Below are 24,274 nucleotides of genomic sequence, written 5' to 3'. Positions count from 1 at the left end.
GATCTCTTGAAGTAGTTTTCAAATAAACTCAGTCAGATGGCCGCTTTCAGTAGTTTCAGCCAAGCCAGGAATGTGTACGGTTCTCCAGATCAACAACTTTACGCTTTATCTTAGCATTTCAGATCCAAAACACGCTGGCTTAGGTAATCAGAGGCAAGCTCAAATAAGAAGATTCGTTGGTCATGGTCATCCAAAGATATTTTATTTTGGTCCTATTTGGAATCAGTTGTATCAAAACATCCCTTAAAATTATTTGACAGCTTTTGGCAGTGTTAGGCCAGGCCCAGGGCTGCAGAGCTAGCACCCTCCTTGTCAGCAGCTTTATGTCCTTCAGATGACATTTTTAGTCTGCACAGTCCGGTTTAGTGATAAAAATGAATATTACCGACAAGAGCGATGCAAAACTGAAAAAATATGAGGGCTGAAGGATATGCAAAGTACAAATACAGCCAGGGCACATTCACCACACACCTAGTCCATTTGCTAACCAACCAGATGTTACCCGTCTATTTTGATTTAAATATCATTTTTATTTATAAAGCACCAATTCACAACACACGTCATCTCAAGGCACTTTATAAAGTCAGTTCTTTTCAATCTGCAGACAGATTGGTTAAAAGTTTTCTATCTGAGGAAACCTGGCAGACTGCATCAAGTCTAGCGTTCACTCCTTCTGTACATGTCTTTATAAATAAAATAGGTAAATTATGAATAAATAATAAAACCTTAACACCAGTTAAATATTTTAACAGCTCAAAGTGGGAAACTATGCCACAGTCAGCTGGTCTGTGCTACAGTTTGTCTGATGCTTGAAGGCTGGAGGTTCATGTAGAGGCTGTGAGAATGTCCCACAGTTTCCCTGAAGCTGCCATCAGAAAAAGAAAATCAGGCCTTCCCAGGCAGCAGGTCAGCTTGTTGTTATCTCTACTTATGTAGAAATTACACTTTGGTCTTGTTTTGTTGGTGGGTGGAGAGACAGCATTTCTCCCAGACTGACATCTTCATTGTTGCCCCTGCAAAAATGAAATAAAAGCAAATTCAGACCTTTGAGTGGAGAGTTTACATAATATAAACTCCTAAAACTGAGCTGAACAGGCCCTGTGTATAAAATTGCATACCCAGAGTTCATAGTGAGAGCGCTTTACCTCTGACTGGTGATTGGTTCCCTCTCTGCCAGTACTTCTGTTATTGACATTTCCCTCTGGTTCTGACCTCTGGATTCCCAGAACTGATGAGAACCACAAGAACTTCATGAGCTTCTTCAGAGAACTTCAGGAGATCACTTCAAAGAAATATGGATAACATCTGTCCATCCATCCATCCATCCATCCATCCATCCATCCATCCATCCATCCATCCATCCATCCATCCATCCATCCATCCATCCATCCATCCATCCATCCATCCAATGAACATCCTTCCATCCATTTAATTAACATCCATCTATCCCTCCATTTTTCTCCCTGCTTTGTACACCACTGTGTGTTGATCTGTTATATAATATATCATTAAATTATATGAGAGTTTGTCATTTTAAGGTGACAAGATGTCAACAAAGTTGTATTGTATCAACGATTGATACTAAAAGTTAAGGTTTTGAGATTATTTGATACTAGTAGGCTATCAACCAGCACCAGTTCTACCAGTGGAAGGGATTTTAAGATTATTAAATCTGAACATGTAGCAGAGACTCAGAATCAGCAGGTCAGCTGGGATGTTTGGATTTGATCTGCAGATCAGGTTCCTGCTTAACTCTTTAGAACCGGATCAGGAATACCTGATGCCCAATTTACAGGTTTTACTGTTTGATCAGAATAACGTTTAATCACCAAGTTTTTTTAACACAAACAACGATTTTGACCATAGCTCCACTTTGCTCTCAACATTTTTAGTGTAAATGTATAAAAATAATAGTTGTGGAACATAGATTTTTGTAAATATGTACTATGTTTCACAAAAGGGGTAAACAAGGTTAGATTAATGATTGTAATAATGTGCTGTTTGATAGATGGATATTTTTTTAACATTGCTAAAACAGGACAGAATAATATTTATTTTCTTACCTTTTTAAACTTTTCGCTGAGGAATGGCAGCGGGATCATTAAAACTGCCACCAGAATCACTCCAGCAACTATTGCGATCCCTCGAGACGTATCTGAACACACAAAACTAGACGTTGGAACATTTTCTCCAGGCATTTGCATCGGGATCTTTGGATTTAATCAAAAATGTGGCAGTTTTAAAGCAGCCTGGTGACTTTGAAACACTTACGTGTCTTTTCTGTCTTTTCTGGGCTTCCCTGCGGGGCCGTGGAGCTGTTCCTGCGGGAGCGGACGGTGCAGCTGTAGGTCAGGTCAGGATGGCTGTCTGGAAGCAGCAGAGAGCTGCTGATGTTGTAAAGCTGCTGATTGGTCCGCTGCACCGTGGTGGAGCTCCTCAGCAGGATGCTGGACGGAGGGACGGTGGTCCAGGTGAGATTAGGTTCAGGGTAGATCCCGTCTGAGCTGCAGGTGATCCTGTTTCCTGCTTGCTGGAGAGTGACCCTCTTCACTGGAGCTGCAAAGTTTAAATTACCAGAATTATTGACAAGAACCCAAACTTTGGTTTTAGCAGCTTTAAAATATATTATAAATCTAAAAATATTTCCAGTTAGACCTGTTTATGTGGTTTAAACCAGTTTTTTTATCCATTTACTGTATAAAAAAGATTTCTCTCCTTATTAAGAAGGAAATTGAGAGATTTTAAAAGTTAAATAAAAAGCATCTACTCAGTCTGGCTTTTAGTTTACAGCCATTTATTATCTCATAGTTAGTTATATTTTAGCAACTTTGCTATTATCTATTTTTGTTTTATTATTTATTGCTTTTTAGGCTGTCAATAATCATGGAAAGTAATGTTTTATGCTTTAAGAATATTCTTTTACAGGATTGCTAATTTTATCATTATCAGCTATGTGTGGTTTTAACAGTACATTTTTACAAATTAAATGAAATTGTTTAAACTTTTTTACAGTGTTTTCTCATCTCTATAATTAAAAGATTTCTCACACTTTGAATTATTTCATTATTGTTTTATTACCACTAATTACATGTTTATGATTATTTTGATAATTTCATTTTGCAGCACCAGTCGTTAAATGTTGTCTTTCCAATTTTCTCCTCAGTTAAGCACTTTGTGATACACTAGATTGTCAGGAAAGTGTTTATTAAATAAAGATGTTATTCTTACTGTCTGATATCACATCAGCATAACTTTTCCTGTTTTTGTTCGGTCAGGATTAATAAAACTAGATCTATTTGCTGGATTTAGAGCGGAGCTGAGAGCAACACATCCTAAAATCCTGACCCAGCTCTGCCGGTTCTGTCTGGAGGAATGGGCCAGAAATACAGAAAACTATGAGTCCGTGTGGAAAGATATTTAAAATGTTTGACCCAGTTTATTCAGTCTAAAAGTAAGTTACACTAAATACTGAGAAAATGTACGTAAACTTTTGAATTTAATAAAAATATTTCTCTATTTTCTCTCCTATTATTCCGGCTTTGGGGGGGACAGAAATAATTCAGGTGATCCTGGCTGACCTGATGATGAGAATAAAATGATTATGTGTTATTTTACTGAATACATTTAAAAGATCAGTTCTTTATTTATGTCTTATGACAACAATATTGGTTTTAGAGACCACAAGAAGGATTATAAATCAGCTCAGCATCGTTGGCTAATAAAGTGTGGATCCAGGACTTTAGAACAGCTTTAGGTTTTTATATTTCTGTGATATTAACATGTTCCTCCTACCGTCCACCGTTACAGTGATGAATGACAGAGCGGTTCTTCCTGCGGTTCTGCTGTTACACACATATCTGCCCTGATCCTGAACCTTCACCGCTGTCAGCAGCAGGGAGGCGTTTCCTGAGTGGACCTGGTCCCCGAACAGAGACGTCCTGCCTCTGAAGTTCTGGTTCTGGTGTTCCACTTTGTCTTTACCGTCACTAAAAGAGTGAACCAGGTATGATTCTGCTGCCAAATGAGTCCAATTGATGACCGGGTTGCTGTCAGGCTGGATGCTGCAGTTTAAGATGCAGATCTCACTGAACACACAGGACACCTCGGTATCTGTCACAGGGAGAGAGACGGAGAGTTAACCTCACATGAATAACAGTTAGTGGTGTTTGAAGAATATTTTACTATCTGTGGGCATGTCTATAATCATTGCCTTTCAACACAACTACAAGCAGTATCTGAGAGTAGACAAAAAAATAGAGATTTATCTTCTGTTTGCTCAAAAGATTTTCATAAAAGCACAAAAATCTCCAAAAATAAAACCCTGTCCAGGAGGAAGTATGTGAAAATAAAGAGTAATTTAAATGCGTCAGACCTGCGCTGTTCCAAACCTGAACAATAATGTCAGAGGTAGAGTTAGAGAACGACTGGCTGGATAATATTAGGGTAAAATAATAAAACATTTCCCTTTATAGACCCTCAGAGGGGAAATGTGTCTCAGCACTCAGGGAGCCAGAGTGGCAGACTGGGTTTTGAACCACCAACCTTGGCAGCCTCTCTAAGGTACAAACAGCTGGCTACCTAACCACTAGACCAGATAGATAGATAGATAGATAGATAGATAGATAGATAGATAGATAGATAGATAGATAGATAGATAGATAGATAGATAGATAGATAGATAGATAGATAGATAGATAGATAGATAGATAGATAGATAGATAGATAGATAGATAGATAGATAGATAGATAGATAGAAGGAAAGTCTGTCTAGATCAGTTTTAGAAGCTAATATCAGTTTCTAAAACTGATATTAGCATGATTTCTTAACTTTCATAATAAATGAAAGCGTCAAAAGATGCGTAGTTCTATAAGTGAACACCAGGTGGCAGAGTAAACTCTGAGTCTTTATAATGAACCAGTTCAAAATTAGCTTTATTTTGTCTTACAGGCAGACATAAAAAAGGGTGGAAACAACAAATGTGAACCGTCTGGTGTTTCCAGCTTCCTCTGAGCTATGAACAACTAAATCAAATAAAAATATACATTTGGGGGAAAATCTTAGGTCCAGTGTAATTTATTTATCCTATCATTGAGGTTTATTTCTCAACAACAAGCTGTTGTCAGGACCTAGTTTAATAAAATGTGTTGTTAACCTGGGGTTGTGTTGAAAGACTCTGTCTGCTGTGTAACGATGCAGGAATGTATTCAGACTGGTTCTGTAGGGTTCAGTTTGTTGCTTTATAGTCAGGTTCACCTTACTTTCATCTCAGTGGTTAGTTTTTAAACACATTTAATGTTCTGTAACAACCTGACCTTAATGAGATTTTGTAAAATTCCTTATTACAGCTTTTCCCCATCATCTAAAAAACATTTTATGTCCAACTACAAACTCATTGATGTCTGAAATGTTTATGATTAGTTTAAAAATGGCAGCAGACATACAGAATATTCCTCTTTAAGTTATGATGCATATTTATGATCAAACAGTCACTGATGCTGATTATAATAATAATGTAAACTCTCCACTAAAAGCTCATAATTCAACATGTTGATTTAACAGAATCCTCGTCATCCTCAGACGTTTTCTCACCCAGTTGAGTCTGAATAAATAGTGTTTCCTGACCAGTAAAGGAAGGAGAAGCTGGGTTAAAACAAGCGGCGCGTGGTCTAAATGTGTCACTCACCTCCTCTTGAGAGGGTCCAGAAAAAAGTCACGAGCCCCCAGAACGTGACCCGCCTCAGCTCCGTCATGGTTCTGTTGGAAACCATCAGCCGACTGCTCAGCTACTGTTGAAGACAGAAAAGGTGTGACAGAAATTTAAAGCATGTCACCAAACTGGTCTCCTGGATCCGCTCCATTTTATCTAGGCAGAAAGAAATATGCAAGGAAGCAACAGCTGTAGAATCTGCACATGTTTGTTTAAATTAAAACCGAGAGCAACTTTAACACTAAGTAGCTTTTTCTTCATTATATTTAAACAACATAACTTTTCTTATTAAAAGCAATAGAAATGTATACAAGATTTTATAACTAGAATAAGATACAAAATTAAGACACATCTCTATGAATGAATGATTTTTATTTGACAAAGTGAGATAATCAACAAGAAATCAGAGTATTTTGTTTCAGTGATGACCTGTAAGGATATTTCTGGATTGATTTACCCCGCTACATTTTTAGGACTCATCCTGCAGCTGTTTGCTTAGATGTTTTTATGACTGGTTGGAGATTTGGTTGGTGTCTGAGCCACCAGCAGTTTCTGTCTTCCTGTTGAGGAGGAATCCATCAGCATCAGGACCAGCAGAGGCTTCACACCAGCCAGCGCACCGTCCTGCAAATCAGATTCATTTCAACATTCTCACTGTGGACCACCTGGACCAAGCAGGCCCCCAAACGTGCATTTTTCCCCCCCAATAAAACTGATTTTCTGACTGTTTTATTATAGTTTCTCTCTGACCATTGGAGAAAAAAACTGATCAACCCCATGAGTTGCTGCTTTGTGTTCCTCCTCCTCCTCTTCTTCCTCCTCCTCCTCCTCCTCCTCATCTCTAAATACCCATCCGGCGCTTTTCTCAGACAGTCTGACCGGTTTCTCAGCAGCCAGCTCACCTGAGTCTGAGAAACACTTTGATTTTTGTGTTTTTCTCCCCAGCAGGGGGCGCTGTTTAATCAGCCCATGCAGATACCAGAATGCATGGAGGTGAGAATGGCACATTATGTATTGATAATGCTCTGAAGGCTGAATGCAGCTTCTTGTGACATCCTGGAAGGGTTGTGGTGAGAGGAGACGTAGCAGCTGCTCCCTCAGGGGTATTGTTGCCTGTTTGGCAGTTTTTCATTGCTGGTTTTCATTCCAGCTTTTAACTTTTTGCTCTCTCTCTTTTTTCTTCATAGTAGGTACACCTGGTCTGGCGTTCTGTTAGCTGTGACATCATCCAAGGAAGATAGATCACCTGCTATCACCATCTACTATAGAAAGCACTCCTGGGTCAATGTGAGCTTCTGAGCTTTCTGTGTCTCTGCTCTGTCTTCTCTAACATAGAAAGTACTCCTGGGTCAATGTGAGCTTCTGAGCTTCCTGTGTCTCTGCTCTGTCTCCTCTAACATAGAAAGTACTCCTGGGTCAATGTGAGCTTCTGAGCTTTCTGTGTCTCTGCTCTGTCTTCTCTAACATAGAAAGTACTCCTGGGTCAATGTGAGCTTCTGAGCTTTCTGTGTCTCTGCTCTGTCTTCTCTAACATAGAAAGTACTCCTGGGTCAATGTGAGCTTCTGAGCTTTCTGTGTCTCTGCTCTGTCTTCTCTAACATAGAAAGTACTCCTGGGTCAATGTGAGCTTCTGTGCTTTCTGTGTCTCTGCTCTGTCTTCTCTAAGCCCCAGTGGGTGGAGGCAGATGAGCGTTCACACTGAGCCTGGTTCTGGTTCTGCTGGAGGTTCTCCTCCCTGTTAAAGGGGAGTTTTCCTCTCCACTGTCACTTCATGCATGCTCAGTATGAGGGATTGCTGCAAAGCCATCAACAATGCAGACGACTGTCCACTGTGGCTCTACGCTCTTTCAGGAGGAGTGAATGCTGCTTGTCGGGACATTGATGCAATCAACTTCCCTTACATAGGACAATTTCTTGACAAAACTGTATAATCTGACCCAATCTGTATAATCTGATTGAATTTGACTTTAGAAAGTGCCTTGAGATGGCATGTTTCATGAATTGGCGCTATATAAATAAAATTGAATTGAATTGAATTCAAGATGGCTTCCCTCCAAATGTTTTATTGTTCTCTGGACGGTTGGAAAGCTCGTAGTTGTCCTCTCTGCTCTCGATACACCCTAACTTTTCACATTCACTGTTTTTAATGACAGAGGTTAGGCTTGACATTAAATCTTAAATCCCAAACTGAAGGTCTTCAACAGCATTGACTCTATTGCTTTAGACCAGGGGTGTCCAAACGTTTTGTCACATGGACCAATACTGTCAAGTCACAAGTACTCGAGGGTCACAAATTGTAATTAAAACACAAAAATGAACAAAACGTTGTAATGGGATTTTTTCAAACCTGAAAATATGATTGTGAAGTATTTTAAACAGATTAGTCAGATTTTCTGTTTTAATCATCGCAGATACAAAAGTTAAAAAGGGTTTTGCACATATGTTTAATTAAAAGTTCCTTTTTTGGGCTCAATCAAAAAACATTTTTGAAAACGGAAATATATAAATTGCCCAGTAAATAAATCAATAGACCTGAAATGTAACAATTAATTAAAAAAAAACGAGAAACAATTTTCTATCTACATGTATTTGTTTAAAATATTTAATTTGTTTACCTTATCACATTTTATAACCACGTTTTTTTCTGTATTTTCAACACAATATTTATTCGAGCATTTGGTTTCAATCTTAACGTTTTATTTTTTCATGTTTTTGTTTAACTTATGGAAGCATTTTTATCTCTTTTATTTAGATTTTTCTGTATTTCTGTTGTTTTTACTCTCTGCATGCATTTCTGCTTTATTATACAAGTAAAGTGGGCGGTCCTTCCAGCTGTCCTACTATTGGTCAATCAGGAGGAAGTATTATTGTTGTCACTACCATTGCATGATCACCTGCAACTTCTTTTTTTAAATAAAGTCTGAATGTTTCTCCCTCATTCCCAATGTCTCCTCTGTCTCTCTTGTAGAGATTAGTCTCCTCCTCTGCATCATTGGTTTGTTGCAAAACCTTCTGAACTTGTGGACAAACATTTACGGCTGATTATCCAAATTCGGATTTTATTAAAATAGACATAAATAAAAATGTTCTAGAGAAGCATTTCTTATTATTCTTGCATTTTGGAAAAATACATAATTTGTTGTAAATCTAACTAAAGGGATCTTTTTTGGGTCAATCAAAGGTGATATAGGGAGGAAATAAATGTAATGGGCTTTTCAATGCCATGATTCAAAGACCTGGTTTTAGAGTCAGGCTCTGACTGCAGAGCTTGATCAGAGCTGTGTGGATGTAACACAAGACAAGCAGTAACTTTAAACTGACAGCAGGGAAATATTTCTGTGGGTATTTTTAGAGGCGGTGACTGAGAGTGGAACTTAGGCCTGGCTCTACATCTCAGTGTTTCCTGCTGTGGAGCTCAGTTTTACAGGATTTTTGTTTTCGGAAGTCTAAAAATTTTTAAAACTAAAGCTGAAGTGGTTTGCTGTTCCTGTCCAGACTTGCCAATTTGTGCATGTTTTGCGTATCAGACATGCATTTTGACTTTAAAGTGGGACAGTAAGTTCATTTCTCTAAACCAGGGGTTCCCAGGTGTGTGTGTGTGTGTGTGTGTGTGGGGGGGGGGGGGGGTCATGAGATGATTTAGAAATTCTGACCTAACAATATGAGAGAAATACTTGTTTTAATAAAGCAAATTTAACAAAAACGTGAAATTAATGGATTTTATGGAAATGTACTTCTCCATGGTAAATAATTTATTTTCTTTAATCTACAATGACCGTAATTTTATGTTTTTTAAATTACAAGAATTAAGTCATAATGTTAGATGTACAAGAATAAAGAACATTACATAAAGTTACACAATCATTTGCATAATTGCTTCAAAGTCCTGAATAAGTTCACGGCAAGACCAAGCAAGGTAAATTTATTTGTAAAACACATTTCAATACAAAGACAGTGCTAAGTGCTTTACATGATTCAAATATAGGAAAATAAAAAAAGAATGAAAGCAAGTTGGAATAAAATGAAAAATAAGTAAATAAACAAAATCAAAAATGGGAAAATGGAAGCTAAAAGAAAATATTAAAAAACAGCTGGACTACAAACTTTAACTAAAGATGTTTCTATTAACAGTTTAGGTAGAACAGTGAAAGGCAATCCTAAAGAAAAAAATATATATATTTGTAGAATTAATGCATATTTGATACACTTTAGAGTTGTGTTTTCATGACTTACAGACCAGTTAGATCCATTTTTCAGAGTCAAATTACTTCATTTTGTGCAAATTTATACAAGTAGAGCTATTTACAGGTTTTCATAGCACATTAATTAAAAAACATTTTAAAGACTACAGATAGGAGAGAAAAAGTTTGTTCTTCATAATGTTTTGTTAAGAAATGATGTAGACAAGGAATCGTTCTTGCATTATTTAGATTAAAACTGAGCTACTTCATCTGTTCCAGTACTGAGCTTTGAACAACAAGAGTCAGCCCAAACCATTAAACACATTCACAATGCTCTTTTGTTTTTTGGATATTGTCATTTTCAAATCTATATAAATGCAAGTGTTATAATAAAAGTAGAGCAACAGACTAAAATAACATTTCACTGGGTGACCGAATCTTAAGAGATATTCTCTCCAACAAGAACATTGTGGAGGAACAAACAGCGTTCTCTGGCCAGTAGGGATGTATGGTTCCTGCAGTTGGTTCTATGTGACTTCCAGGTTCTCCTTGCAGCTGAATGTGCCTGAGAGACCTCCATGGCGGGTTGTTTTCAATATCTCTAAATTGGCTGCAGTGGGCTTATGCAATTTAAAAAGCACATTGGACCAGCAGCTTTTACCTCAATCTCAGAAGAATTTTTTTTTTTTTATCAAGGCTTGTAAAGTTAAGCCATGAAGTGTTGTTTCTACACAACAGATGACCTGCCACCAGATCAGTTTTAAATTGAATCTGTAAACTCTTACCAGCAGCCAGTCAGAAAAACTGTATTCATAAAATATTGCAAAGAAAACTGGGGAAAAAATAGTTCAATTAGCCGAAGGGTTTTTGTGCAGTAGATCTGTCACCACCATAGATTATGAAGTAAAAAATCAGAAATCGTACTGGTTACTTGGATTTCTTTCCATTTTTCCTGACACGGCAACCCTACATTTGTCCACTTTGCTCAATTGTTCAAGGATAAATTGGCAACTTTGTTAAATTCTGACAGGTTTTTGCACGACCCATGAACAGAGGCCTCAGTCCTCGACATGACTGACCTGGGTTCATTTCTGGCCTCGAAGTCCTTTACCACATGCTTTCCCCACTCCCTTTCCTGTTATTCTACTTTGAAAAACATCTGCCACTAGTGCCTCAAAAAACAGAAAATGAATTAAAATAAATAAATAACACATACATAATACAAATTTAAAAATACAAATAATATTCGCATTATTGTACGGAAGGCTTGAATATTAATATTCAAGATAATCCAGATTTTTATCCTCTGGGATAAACATCAGATCAATGACAGATCAACCTGGGATAATAAATAAGGCCTATAGCTTCTCTCTGCCTGCACAGGTATGAGAGAAGCTCTCTACAGTGAAAATCTTAGCAGCTTTCAGTGTGTTTAAGATAAGAGAAAGACTCCCTAAATCCACGGATCTGCAGGTGTCTGCATATAGAAAGCTGAAGTGTCCTTTTTCTTTTCTTTTCTTTTCTTTTCTTTTCTTTTCTTTTCTTTTCTTTCCTTCAGGCGGTTTGTAAATAACAAAATTATATTTTCCTTTGATCCAGCGTTCATAGCGTTTGTTAATATTAACGTGGTCGCTCTTTAGTTTAACATCTTCCATGGACTTCCTCGGAGGAAAACCTTCTCATTTCTCCTCAGCCAATCAGTGATCAGCATTCTGCCCATTTGAGATTCCAGCCCTACTCAGCTCAGTTTGTCCTGCCGGCTGAGGAGGGGCAAAAAAACAACAGCCCAATAAAAAAAAAACTGTTTGATAAATACTATAAAAAATTAGAGCCCAACCAAGAGGAGCCTGAGGAAAAAGGGACATAACAGCCCAAAAAGGACAGTAGAAACTGGTTCTGTGCCAAGTTGCCTGTTGTGTGTTGATAACACTCATTCATCCCTTGAGTTTGTAAGTCTTTTAATGTCTGACTGATTAACAGATTAGGTCGTATGATTGAGGGCAGTAGACTCTGCTTCTGTTGTCTGAAAACAAAGAATATCTTAGTTAGTCATCATGAAACTCTTGAATGTAACTTTTATTAATAATTAATAATTTATGAATGAATAATGAATAATTTATTTCAGACCATCCAGCGAAATATATATACTATTCCAGAAAAATATCTGCTTCAAATTCCATTTAAATTATGTTTTACCTCCAAGATCTGAACAGCTAACCCTATATTAATGATACTAGATAGAGAAAATAGAAGAAATAATTCTTACCTCTTCTTTTTTTTTCTTTCGTGTATTTAGTATGTAAAAAACCCCACAAACAATTATGACAAGAAGCAGGAATATTGCAATAGTTATTCCTACAGCAAGTTTTGTACTTTTATGGTCACCATCTATAGAAGAAAAAAACAAAAAACAAATGAAAGAGAAACATTTGCAACTTTTTTGCTAGTTGTAATTCAGACATACAAAACCTGCCCATATAAAGAAAACTAACAAAGCAGTTTTAGTTGTGGTTGTTAACAGAGCTGCTCTGTTCTGTTGTAAAGTTTTCACACCTGAGCTTTCCCCTGAAATTGCACCATGGTGCGGACCCAAGCAATCATACCGAGACCATCTCCACCAAATGTCTTGATACGGTTCCAAACAAAATGAGGCAGATTGTTCATGGTGTAAACATGATCCAACCTCCATTCGACAATCAGGTGTAAACTGCAAGCTTGGGCCAAACGTCTTCCTGTGGCTAGGTTTGTATTGCATTGTGGGAGGTGGTAAACAAACTAATACACAAAGGGCGCATGTCTTTTTCTTAAAGCTTGAAGCCCTATGTAACTTTCAAGATATCTTCTCAAAATCTGTTCCATATACATCTCCAGTATTTTTACCTGAAATAGAACCCAAAAACACACTAACTATATGACTAATATATTTAGGTTTCTCTACCAGATAGAAACAGATCTGTTTCAATTCAATATCATTTGATTAAACAAAAGGTTTATTTATGTCACCCCAGTTCACAACACATCATCATCAAGTCTCTTTCCAAAGTCAGACTCCATCAGATCCTCCAGGTTGGTGAGAAAGTTTCCTCTCTAAGGAAACCCAGCAGGTTGCATCAAGTCTCTCCAAGCAGCATTCACTCCTCCTTGGAGGAGCGAACACTTCTGACCAACAAACATACTAAATGTTCACATCTGGGTTGTTTGACAGGAAATAGTTACAAGTTTAAAAAACTAAATAATCGATCTAGACCAAAGTAAACAAACTACAGGTGTGAAAACGTCTTTGTGATTTATTGTTTCTTGTTGTTTGTGTGTCAGAAAACAAGAAGCGGGACATTCCTGGATCTCACCTTCAGTGACATGTAGAAGTGTGCTCGCTACGCTTGTCCCCTCTGGGCTGATGGACTCACACGTATACGTTCCCTCATGATCTGAAGTTAGATCTATCAGCGTGAGGCGTCCTTCGTCTGAGACGCCCTTCACATGCTTCTTCCACTCGTCTGTAGCCGTATAATCTTCATTTTTCTTCCTTGTCAGAATGACCTGACTGTGGTTGAATCTCCAGATTAAATAGTTCAGAGGAGAATCTGATGCCTGGCACTCAATAATTGCTTCAATGCTTGAAGAATTTTTATGAGCTGAAAGTAAATTAGACAAACACAAAGTAACAAATAAATAAAAACTTAGATGCATGAGAAACCTGAACATTGTCTGCTATAGAGAACTAAAAAGGAGACCATATATATAAAGCCTTTTACTTACTCTCCTTTAACAAAGTGGCTGTCTTTTTACTATTGAGTGTTCTGACTGTACAGCTGTAATCCCTGCCAGCAGAATCCGCTGTCAGAGGGATAACGCTGCTGATACTGTAAAGACTTCCTTCAGTCTCTGTGATGGTGGGTTTATTATCTCCAACAATTACAGAGTCGATGGCCAAGGTGAGTCCAGGTGTGGGGTAGATCCTGTCTGAGCTGCAGGTGATGCTCTGCTCCGACTTCTCAATGGTGACTTTCTCAACTGGAACTAAAACATAGAACATTTCAACATTTAGTAAATATTTATTTCTGCCAATAATTAACCTGCACCCTGTAGCTGTTATAAGTCCTAACCTTGAGCAATGCAGTACATACTGCTTTGTATTATATTATATTATTTTTATAGAAGGGAAAAACTACAGAAGATTATTTTAAAAACCAGCCTGCATGTTTCTGGCTGGTAGAACAAAGCATGTATATTTTTACTAGGTGTTTGGCTTTTATTTTTTCGCTGTTTATTAGACTGAGTGGTCATGCCATGTAAGGTCATTATTTGTATAATAGGTCAGTATTTATCTTTTTGCCTTGGTTAACTATTTGTTTATGTCTTAGTTCGGCTCCATTTATGTTATTTTTTCTCTCTGATTACCCTCTGCTTTAGGTACTCCATTAAAATCCTGATTACCACTCATGTAGCTAATGTCATTCTCCACTTCTCCCTCAGTAATTATGATCACAGTTGGACTTTGTTCTTCACGGGATCTTTGTATTAAACTCGCTGTTATACATCTGTTAGCCTGTTTGTTTCTCCGTTCCTCCCGTTATTCTGCCTGTGCTCCATGTCATGTTCTCTCACACTCATTCTGCCCTTGGGTTCTACTCAGAAACCATGTTACATGACAGGATGGACTTTAACCACTTATTCATAATACTTTATTACTTCTTTGCTTTCATTCTGCTCTGATAAAGTCAAGTCTGCATAACTCCTTCATAGACTGAGATTATGAGTTTCAGGAAATAAACTCTTTGTTCTTCTCACCAGTTCATTTCTGTTTTCTCTTCTTGTTGTGAGGCTTAGTTTTCATTGCATACGAGCAACATAAATATTTCAGATTCTTAAATCTGTTTCACTTTTTGTTCCTTAGTTGTCAGGTGGATTAATCCTAAGCACCTTGTTTCTTCTCTCTACCTTTTCCAGGAAGTGGAGATTCCAACCTGGTAATGGAGAGCTATGATCAATTTGGTAACACTTTATTAGAAGGGTTGTGTATAAAACTGACTTTACTGTCATAATCTGTATTTATGAATGTCTATGACTGTTGTCATTAAGTGTCATTAGGTAACACTTTTAATGCAAAGTTGACATTGTTTAAATTGTCTTTATTATGAAAATTGACATTAATAGAATCAAACATTTCATTTGCCAGTATAATAACATTTAATGACATCTTTACAGTTATCCCTGCATGTTTCACTTCATTTGAGGTAAGGGACAATATTAATGACAGAATTAAAAGGGTCTCATGACCCAAAGTTAAGACCAGTCACATATGACAGTGTAATGTAATGTCAAAATAACTTTTTAATGGTTTATAATTAGATCTGTTACGACATATTTATGATGGGTTATGATTTCTTGGTTAGTGTAAAGTTGTCATAATAAATACATTTTATACAATATCAGCTTTGCATTAAAGTGTCATAATTTACAGAATGACACTTAATGACAAAAGTCATAAACATTCATATTGACTCTTTCCGTCTTATGCACACTCCTTCAAATAAAGTGTTGCCACAGATTTTATGTTGAAGCTTCTTTCCACCTGACGCTGTGTGACAGTCAGACATCATAAATCATAAAGTTAAGCATTAAACACATTCCTGGACATCAGTATGATGTGATCTCATCAGATGACACCAGCTGACGCCCAGACTGAGATCCATTTGATTATTATACAAAAGCATATCTCACATTTTTTACCTTCTATTGTTATTGTGGATTATTGCACTTGATTTATTTTCAGGTTATGTTGCATTTGGAAAATAAAAAGATTATTTCTCTAATCAAAATGGAAAATAAACATGTTTTGAATGACAAAGTAATAAAATACAGTCCATCTTTTGAAAATTTAAGTTTAATTGCTCACATTGTGGTACTGATCTAGAAGGAGAACATATATGGAAGAAATTTGATCATTTTATCATAGTTTTTTTTAAAGGCTTCTGGTTCCTGTTTTTCAAACTGAATTCGACAGTTTTCCAGTCTGAGGCCTATTTAGGGGTTTATCTTTGTCTGAATGATTCTTACTCATTGGTCTTGTACTATACTCAAGTCATCTTGATGTCTGTCTCCTTTTAATGCACTCTGCAAAAAAAAAAAAACTGAAAAGTTTGGCAGAATGGGCTAATTTGGACGTATGTGGACCCCAGGCGAACCACTGATAGGAGAGATAAATTAGTTTGCAAGAAGCTAGCATATATCTACTGCACGAAGAGCATCAATCAATCCATCAATTAAACATTTTTATAGAGCCCTTTTCATGCATAAGGTGACTATGTGATGTAGAGACCCCAAAATTTTGAAGAAAACAAACAGAAATATCAACCATCGAACAATAAAAACAGCTAAGAAGAGTAAAACAGTTAGCAAAAGAAAATAAAACACTGATAATAACTGTCTGATATCTCTAAGTTTCTGATATTTCTAAGTTAAAAAGAGGGGTTTTCAACGGGACATAAAGATATTTTGTTTTCTTTCACTCAGAGGAAGATTATTCCAGAGTTTAGGAGCAACAACAGAAAAAGTTTGGTCTCCTCCGGTCTCTAGACGAGTCCTACAGCAACAGGAGATCTGGCCTCAAACTTCTTCTGCAATCATGCTTGGATAAAAACTCTTAGATAAGGAGGCACCTGACTCTTAGACGTTTACCAATAAAATAAAATCTTAAAATCAATCCTAAAATGCAGAGGATCCCTCTTAAACATTTTTAACATCACTAAAAGATCTTAACTGAGTCTTATAGCTCTGGCGTTTGGGTGTTTGTCTCTTGTAGTTTCCAGACTGTGTTTAATGTCTGTCTCCCCCAGAGGCGCTAAAGGATCTATGTGAACACATGGAAGCCAACAAGGTGACCCCCGTCAAACACCACCAAGTGCTGATAATATTGTTTAATGTGTCTGCAGAGCTTCACTCACAGTTTCGTCTCCGTTAACAGCCTGATAACAGAGCCGCTCCCTGGGAAATATGGCCTCTGATGCTGTTAGAAGTGCCGGCTTCATTCTAACTGTGTCATTTTAGGACCTTTTACATTATTATTACCAGCCTCGTCATGGTTTGCCTCTAGATTAAAAGTTTCATTTTGTTTTCCATTAGAGTTGACCTCAATGTGGGCTGGATTCTCATAGCAGCGTCTAAAAAGGCAACATTACCCTCTGGTCTCAATTTGAAATAAGATTTTGTCCGTTATTTCAAACCCAAATACGGAGAATAACTTAAATTTCTAAAATTGGTGCAATTATGACACTTGAACTCTGACTTTTAACACAATTGTATTCTTGTATTCAAATAATGTATTTTAAACATATTTTTAATCTAGAAAAGTTATACATAGCTTAGATTTAGATGTAATTATTGAGAGTTCATTGCAGACTGTATTTGTTTTTTATTCTGAAGATTGCCTTCCTCATTATGGAGGCCCAATCGTGCCACAATTAAGTATATACAGAAAAATAAATAAATGAAATAAATAAATAAAGAGCGTTATTCAATAACTGATATATAAATAAAGGAATAAATTGATTTAGCTGTTATAATACGGCATTCTTCAAATGACCTTAAATTATCAGCAGGTTTCTTCCTCCGGTTTGATCCATTGTGAGAGAAGAGAGGACCACCTCTCCTAGCTTTCTACTAATGCTGCTTTCTTTCCTCTCATTTTGAGCCCTCAACCAACAACATTTCAACCAAAGCTGTTCTATGCTGGGTTTCCTGATTGAGGCTGAAATGAAGCTCCTGGGAAGACGGCATCTTCCAAAATAATTAGTATTGCAGTTGTTGCCAATGTCGTTTGAGAAATACTCCATTTATGTACAGCTTAGTTTCTATAAATGTCACTAAAAACGTTTATTTCATATTTCATAGGGGCTTAAAACCTTGAAACCCCAGAAACATGATAAAATAATTAATATGAGTCTTTTCATGAACATGTTAAAACAATTAATTTCTGCCCCGGTTAAAAAGTAACCATCTATAAGTGTCACTCCAAAAATGTCATCCACTTCCGACGTAAAATTTTAACGTGTGAATTACAGCATGACGTACAGACTGAGTTATTCCAGGTATTTTAGATCAGATCACATTGTTCAGGTGTTTTATCATAGTTTCAGGATGTATACTTATTACTTTCTTTTATTTTTGAAACATGCTTTAAACATGTGAATTTAATATTTTATTTCTGGTTGTTTTAGTGACTATAAGGCCTAACCTCTACAGTGTGTTGTTATTATTATACTGGACTGTAAATGTTCCTTTAAGACGTTATCTTACATAGTTCTCAGACACCTGCTGTCTCCCATTAATCGGGCAGACGATGTGAATCTGATGGCCAGCAGTTGATGGTGGTTGGACCTCAGAACCACTTAGAATAACCATAATAAAATATTTTCTTCACCGACTAAAAACATTAAGAACAATTTCTTATTTATAACACTAGCTTGAAACTTAAAAAAGAAAAGCAGGAGTTTGCCTTCAATCCCAACCAGTGATGCTAGAAAATAAGTTTACTCCGAGTCCAGCCTATTTCACCTGATAATAAACATTTCCTGTCTGTCTTTACTCTGAATAACTCTTACAGTAACGTGCATCATCACAAACTTCTTGTGTTTTTACTCCCTGCTTTTTGTTTCCTGATTCTTTGCTTGTTGAAAATCCAGTTTGACGCTTTGTGTTTTGGTTTCATGCATTCATTTCATTTTTTTGTTTTAGATAATCTTGTTCTGGTAGTCTGGTTTTTCTTTCTTCTCCCAGAAGCCATCCGCGTTTTAGTAATATTTCTTTTAACCGCAGCAACTAGTTTGTCTGGTGAAGATGGGAAATTTTCCACATGCTTCAGGGCCGTCCTGTTTGTAACAAACTTTTCTCCAGTATCAGTTCTGGGCCGTTCACACAGCCTTTATCAGGTTTCCAGTGAACAAGCATATCTTTGTGCAGGTGCTGACCGAGGTCAGAGCACAAAAATCTGACAACAGTCTTTCTCTAAAATTCAAAATGTAACTTGTAACTTGACGTCTGAAACTGGCTGCTGGTACTCGTGTGGTGACCTTCCTACAGAGACCTGAACTGCAGCATTTCTAAGTGATGATTAAGCTGCTTGAGTTTCACTGTGATGTCGAGCTAATGAGTTACAACCATGAAACAGACAAAAGGATGGGTTGACAAAGCAAAAAAATCCTCTTTGCTTCAGACAGAAAAACCCTTAAAAAGAAATGCAACTATTTCAAGAACTCCAAGCCAACTAAAGTGAAGAACAGTGAACCACAAACATGTTCTGGTGGCTCTCATTTACTCCTGAAGCAGCAGCATGAATCCAGAAAAACGTCAAACCCAATTCAACCAATTTATAATTTTCAGTCAGATGATCAGAGGGAAATCCTAATTATCCAATCTAATTCAGCTTTACGTATAAAGCACGTTAAACCCCTACGTGGGACCAAAATGCCATACACATTAAAAACACATATACATTCAAAAGAAAAGTCTAGAATTGGATAGGGCGCACCCATATATAAATATTATTATGGCTAAGAGCAGAGACAAATAGTGTAAATAGTATCCAATCTAATTCAGCTTTACGTATAAAGCACGTTAAACCTAACCTGACTCTAGCCATATGGATGTCGCTCCGCCTAGCTCCACTCACATCCATCTGGGACTGATCCATAGGAACGGCATTTTCAGAAGGCTGGGCCTTATCAAAAATCCTTGCATATGATTGGATAAGCCACTTGCTATTTCAACCACTCACACCGAAGCTAACCCGTGACGCTGTAAGAGCGACGCAGGAAAAAACAAAACAGAACAGCCAACAAAAGCCTTCAGAGGCGTTCTCTGATGTTCTTTTATTGAAACAATATTAGGTAGATTGGACAACACGGAAGAAATAGCAGCATCAATGCTAACGCTTGCTTCCTCAACGAGCCGCCATTGCTATCAAAACAGTCTCACGGTCGCGTCTCCACTACGTCACATCAGTGAAACTCCAGCCCTGCGTCCTGATTGGCCAGACCATAAAGTTGGTTAAAGAAATCACTTTCTATGGAAGATGTCCCAGATGGATGTGAGTGAAGGTAGGCGGAGCGACATACATCTGGCTAGAGTCAGGTTACGTTAAACACATTAAAAACACATATAAATTCTAAAGAAAAGTCTAAAATGAGATAGGGTGCACCCATATATAAATATGATTAATGCTAAGAGCAGAGTTAAATAGTGAGCTTGAAAAGAAGCCAGTTGCTTAAAGCCATGCTAGTAATGTAAAAGGACTGGTTTTAAGGAGCGGTTTCCTGTCAGAGAATTAGGTGTGTCTTAGGCTCAAGTGATCAACTTTGAACTTTTATAAGTCTTAGTTAATCTTGGTGAGTCACAGATAGACATTAGTCATTTTTTCAGCTGCTCTAATGCAGCTAAATGTTTAGGATAGATGGTTATAAACCCGTGTTTGTGTGTTTTCCATACCATAAACTTTTAATTGAATGAAGGTCTCCTTGTTTCCCCTGATGGTGCTGGTGTAACACTGATATCTGCCTTGGTCCCGTATCGCCACGTTCCTCAGCTGCAGGGAGGCGTTTCCCTTAGAGAGCTGCTCATGCCACAGCGACGTCCTTCCTTTAAACTCCTGGCTCTGCAGTCCCAGTTGATCTGCGCCGTGGTAGTAGGAGTGCGCTTGGCGTTTTACAGGTGACTGCTGAATCCAGTGGATGACAACCTCATCACCTGGAGTAAATGTGCACGGCAGGATGCAAGTCCTGCTGAGCTGGCAGTAGACCTCTGTATCTGAAAAACAAAGGAAGAAGAGCATGCTAAGAGCTTTTTGCAGTAAAACACACCAAACAGGCATAGAACACCTCGTCTTTAAGAGCGGAGATCAGTCTGACCATAACTGCTATTAGTCCAGTTCAATTAGTCATGCATGTCAAAAATAATAAAATATATATAAATCAACAACTTAGAGATTTCCTCTACCAAAAGAAGTTTCTCTGTGCCGCTCAGTCTGGCCTCAGACAACTTTAAAAGTCATAAATGACAGAACTACTGTTCTAGATAATAACATGTCCTGTGCAGCAATCTTTGCAGACCCGTTTAAAGCATTTGACACAGTTGATCATTATATCCTTTTTAATAAACTAGCAGATATTAGTCTGAATAATAATTCACTTGGCTGGTTGACTAATTATCTTTCAGGGAGAAGCTGGTGTCTAAAGTCAGACTTTGTCATTTTCCAACCTCTCCCTGTCCTCCCACTCCTTGGGGAGTGCCTCAATGATCCATCCTAGGACCTGCCCTATTTTATAGTTTAATTAATCAGTTATCAACATCTGCTCTGGGCTCATTCTTTCACCTCTATGCAGATGACACAATTCTTCAAACACGCACCTTATTCCCAGAGGCAGCAGAGTCAAAAGAGTTGGTCATCCTTACATAACCGAATAGAAATGTAGGGGTATGTTTTCATTTATAAATGTGTAATAGGACCGTCTCCCTTCTATCTTTGTCATTTGTTACAAGCATCTATGAATTCATATAATACACTATCAGTCTGACTCATTATTCTAGATATGGCTAAAATTAAATCAAATTATAGAGAACTATATTTCCATTATGCTGCAGCTAAAGACTGGAATCAGCTTTAAAAGCACTGAAACGAAATATTCTAGTATCGATAGCAACTTTTGCAAGTATTTCGATGAATATGCTTGAAACCTGCACATGTAAGTGTGCTAAATGTTTAGAGTTTAATTTCTATGTTTTTATCTCTTCTCTCTTTTAATAACTTTTATTGGTATTCTTACTGCATAACTGTATTTGGTTTGTAATGATGTGTTGTTTGATGTTTCTCTGTCTCCCTCTTCAGCAGGTCATTATTGTAAATAAAAAATGGCATGTTTAACCAAGTAATAACTTACCTGGTTAAATAAAGGTTAATTGTAAAAAAAAAAAAAAAAGATAAGATTGTATACTACATCTGCAGAAGAACAACCTCATTACTCTCAAAAGGTTGTTGCCATGTCTGACCAACAGTAAGCAGTGGGTAAAAATATCTTCTTCTTCAGCTGTTCAGTGATATTTTAGGACAGTGTGTCAGAGGACTGATGGGGTCTCAAAGGTTGGCCTGGATAAATGCAGGGGGTCGCTTTAAAAAGGGCTTCCTGCGTAAAACCTTTGCTGATTTACAATGCAAGTCAATAACATGACTTCCAGCTCAAAGCCTGATTTAAAAACGGCCTCTGGCTCTGGGGACTGACAGGTTACAAGTCAAAACTGGGCTACTGAGGATGTGTCCTTAGACAGAGAGAGAAAAGGAAATACTCTAGGACTGAGAGCAGGAGCCTTTAATGTAGGGATTATGAGAAAAAAAAACTACGAACTGACATGCTTGGAGAAGGGATGCATCTAAAAGTTGCAGGAAAGTAGCTCTGGAGGACTGGACTAGAGTTTTTAACATCAGGGTACCTAAGTCCATTCCCTGATAGCTGCTGTCCTGCAACAATAGGATGCTTCCCTGCTCCAACAGCATTAGATTATTATTATTATTATTATTATTATTATTATTATTATTATTATTATTATTGTTATTATTATTATTATTATTATTATTATTATTATTATTATTATTATGTGATTCAGGCATGTTGGAGAAGGAATATATCTCGACCTGGATTGCATCTCTCTGCCTCACCTCTCTGTCCCTAATCCCACCATTTAAGTCCTTTTTTTCTTTGTTTAGGGCTGGATTGCTCTGTTCAGGTTCTGTTTCTCTAAGTAAGGTTTTTCTAAATAAATAAAACCACTCCACAGCATGCTTGCATTTAACACATCTGTTTATGGTTAATGTATTGATTCTTCTGTCTCAAATGTTCCTTAATTTGTGTTAATCCGTCACTTAGAATCTTAATATAAAAGGTTGCAGAGAAATACACAGTCGTGCAAAGCACTGCGAGTAGTTATTAACCATAGAACCTGGCGGTTTATGTTTTATGTGCTGAAATGGAGTTAAAAAAGGAATGTAGAAAGGATAGCGACAGTTTTTAAAGATGTAAAAAAATACATTTATACAAAAGTTTCCAACTTCTGCTTTAAAACTGTGGCAGTTCTTCTGGTTTTATTTATCCTGTTCTATATATTTTGTTTCAATACCTTGTCTTCAACTTGTTTTTAGGTTTTCTTTCATCTCCCTGTGTATTTCTGTTGTTATATGTTGTATTTTGTTTAGTACTGTGTATTTTTTGATATGATAGATGTAGAACCATATTTATGGCAAATCTAACAACTGTCCTCACTGCCTTGGTTACATTTCAATTGTTTACATACATCGCTGCTGCATCTTTATCATAAAAATTAATGCAATTTATTGTGAGATTTCAAGCTGTATGTAAAGGAAATGACAAATAAAGCTGTCTAAAGTCTAAAGTCTAACATTTGGTACGCTGTTCAATTAAAACAACATTTTTGCTTAAGACAGGTGCTGTTTCTCTCTGAAAGGAAACAAAAACATTCCTTAAAGCAGTAGGTGGCAGAAATGTTACCCAGCAAGTTAAACAACTTAAACACTCCCTGCATCAGAAGTAGATTTTTCACTTTTCACTTTCCTGCTCAGAGAGGACTGTGACACATTTACGGACCCCGTGATAAGTGAACTTTGCTCCTCTGTAGAAGTTGAGAAGCTTATCACTGAGATTAGGACATGTCTACAACTTTGGACTTTTAAGCTTTGCTCTAAAGTTTAACATCTGAAATCTGAACACAAACTATTTAAATATCCTTGAGTAAAAACAGTATTTTAGCCAAGTTATTTATTTATTTTGCTTTCCTGGTATTCCTCCTTTCTGTGTGAAAAGCACCATAACAACATGAGGAAGACATTTAGATCAGATCAAGAGCTGAAAGACTATAAAAGTGACACTTACCTCCTTTTATAAATGTCCAGATGGAGTTAAAAATCAGAAAAATCAGTGAGAATCTAAATGGAGTCATGTTAGGTCCTCCTCTCTCTCTCTGCTCTGGTTGGAATGAATGACAGAGAGCAGCTGCTTCACGAGAAACCAAAAGAGGCGGGACCTGTCATTGGTGGATTACATCCACCTTAAAGGACGTAATCTGAAGGAACTCAGGTGAGACCAATAAGAGCTGTTTTATTTAACCTTTAAATATTATTTTTGATCTTAGTATTTTCAGAGTCTGTGTGATGAAATTTTTTTTAATGCCGCTGCCAGTTATGTACCCGTATCAGGTCCTAATAATAATACTCAAATACTCACTACAATATGTTTTATGGAAATTAGGATAGAAGTACTATAGTTGTGGCTTTTTTAAAGTATTAAATAACTTATAACTTCCTTAAAACTTTGTGTGGAAAAC

The 24,274-nt window shown here is 37.1% G+C and overlaps 1 protein-coding gene across 1 annotated transcript; it reads right to left on the bottom strand.

Moving 5' to 3' along the window:
* Nucleotides 1-180: 180 nt before the first annotated feature.
* Nucleotides 181-6,504, bottom strand: LOC105920599 (V-set domain-containing T-cell activation inhibitor 1). The gene is made up of 7 exons (XM_012856206.3): nt 6,166-6,504; nt 5,685-5,787; nt 3,793-4,110; nt 2,272-2,556; nt 2,064-2,155; nt 1,146-1,228; nt 181-1,013 (listed from the first exon to the last, which is right to left on the bottom strand). Exons 2-7 carry the CDS (start codon nt 5,767-5,769, stop codon nt 929-931), a joined length of 948 nt encoding a protein of 315 aa, XP_012711660.2. The 5' UTR covers nt 5,770-5,787; nt 6,166-6,504; the 3' UTR covers nt 181-928.
* Between the last annotated feature and the right edge of the window lie 17,770 nt (nt 6,505-24,274).

The sequence above is a fragment of the Fundulus heteroclitus genome, chromosome 21 (genome assembly GCF_011125445.2).
Source record: "Fundulus heteroclitus isolate FHET01 chromosome 21, MU-UCD_Fhet_4.1, whole genome shotgun sequence".
NCBI classification, from domain to species: Eukaryota; Metazoa; Chordata; class Actinopteri; order Cyprinodontiformes; family Fundulidae; genus Fundulus; species Fundulus heteroclitus.
This window is presented reverse-complemented; position numbering and strand designations above follow the sequence as displayed.